We start from the raw sequence: 1,402 nt of genomic DNA, 5'->3' as shown, positions 1-1,402 counted from the left end.
TCCTTCTATGTCTTCTTCGTCTTACCGGTCCTATCGATCCCTAATTTAAAGTAAAAGTTATTATTGGCACTTTGGTAACATTCATTAAATTATACTATAATATAGTAAATTGTAAAAAATGATTAATTTTCCTAGTTTTTTAATAGTACATTCTAGAATGACGCTCTGGAAACGCTGCTGCTGATCACTCATCTGACACACTCTATTGATGAACATACATGTTATACATTGAGCCAATGGATCGTTTAAATTCCGGCTAGCAGACTGATTCCATATGGCAACTTTGAAAAATGTCCATAAAGTTCACCAAAATAAAATAATTAATTACCTCATTCTTCCAGCTGCCTCTGTAGCGTATGATGACAACGCTTTCTTACATGAGCGCTTTAAAGAAAATTTCCATTAATTGGGAACTGATTTATCATAATTCCAAGTCACTCACGTGCGCCTGCTTATAGCGGAAAAGTCTCTGCAAAATAAATTACAAAATGAAACAGATCAAAAGAAAAAAAACAACAATAAAAAAATTATTACCCAAAAGTTCGTTCTCCTCTATCTTACCGTGACATGTCTTTCCTAGAATAAAAAATGAGTTTATTAAAAAAAAACGGGGAAACATTTAATGGAATTTTCTAAAAATATTCAAAATAATATCGTTATTGAAAAATAAATTGCATGTGTTGAATGCAGAAGTATATATATATATATATATATATATATATATATATGTATTAGAAATTCTCAAAACTCTTACCTGGATTGATCTATTGCTTTTGAAACACTACTTTGAGCAGCGTCCTTTATTTCCCTGTAAAGCAGTTATTATTATTATTATTATTATTGAAATCTAATGTAATTTACAAGAGAAATATCTTACGATTGTGATGTAACTTTGCTTACTGCAGATTTTTCCCTAAAAATAAAAATTTAGAAATAAATAAACTGACTAAATTGACGTGAATGAAGTAAACAAATATACGCTTCAGATTTCCCTTCTGCAGTAGATTCTCCTTTGCTGCAAATAAAAACATTACATTTAAAAAAAGTTGAACAATAAATATAATGTAATTAACCATAATAGTATGTAATCATTATTCAACTCACTTGCTCACTTTGGATGATTCTATATCGCCAGTGGTCTGAAATTGTAAATTTTTTGCTTTTACAGGATGTCTATCATTTTTAAGTACTGATCAGACTATGCAAATTATATGAAAATGATTTCTTCTTTCCATATTTCTCCCCATAACTGCATTCACTGATCAATACTAGAATGCTGCGCAATAAGAACTGACTGTCCACTTTACAACATTCCCCTTCATATATTCTGAGACATATTTCAACTGTTCTGCCCTTGATCATCCAAAACGATCACATCCCCAGCCAACTCACAAATGGCATT

The 1,402-nt window shown here is 30.5% G+C and overlaps 1 protein-coding gene across 1 annotated transcript; it reads right to left on the bottom strand.

The window, feature by feature from the left end:
* Positions 1 to 329: 329 nt before the first annotated feature.
* Tsp_15964 (conserved hypothetical protein) lies at positions 330 to 1,322 on the bottom strand. The gene is made up of 8 exons (XM_003368866.1): positions 1,296 to 1,322; positions 1,105 to 1,139; positions 944 to 1,015; positions 878 to 913; positions 755 to 808; positions 562 to 576; positions 443 to 469; positions 330 to 384 (listed from the first exon to the last, which is right to left on the bottom strand). Exons 1-8 carry the CDS (start codon positions 1,320 to 1,322, stop codon positions 330 to 332), a joined length of 321 nt encoding a protein of 106 aa, XP_003368914.1.
* Between the last annotated feature and the right edge of the window lie 80 nt (positions 1,323 to 1,402).

The sequence above is a fragment of the Trichinella spiralis genome, assembly GCF_000181795.1.
Source record: "Trichinella spiralis strain ISS 195 chromosome Unknown Scfld1753, whole genome shotgun sequence".
NCBI classification, from domain to species: domain Eukaryota; kingdom Metazoa; phylum Nematoda; class Enoplea; order Trichinellida; family Trichinellidae; genus Trichinella; species Trichinella spiralis.
Note: the sequence above shows the minus strand (reverse complement) of the source record. Positions and strands in the feature narration are given on the sequence as shown.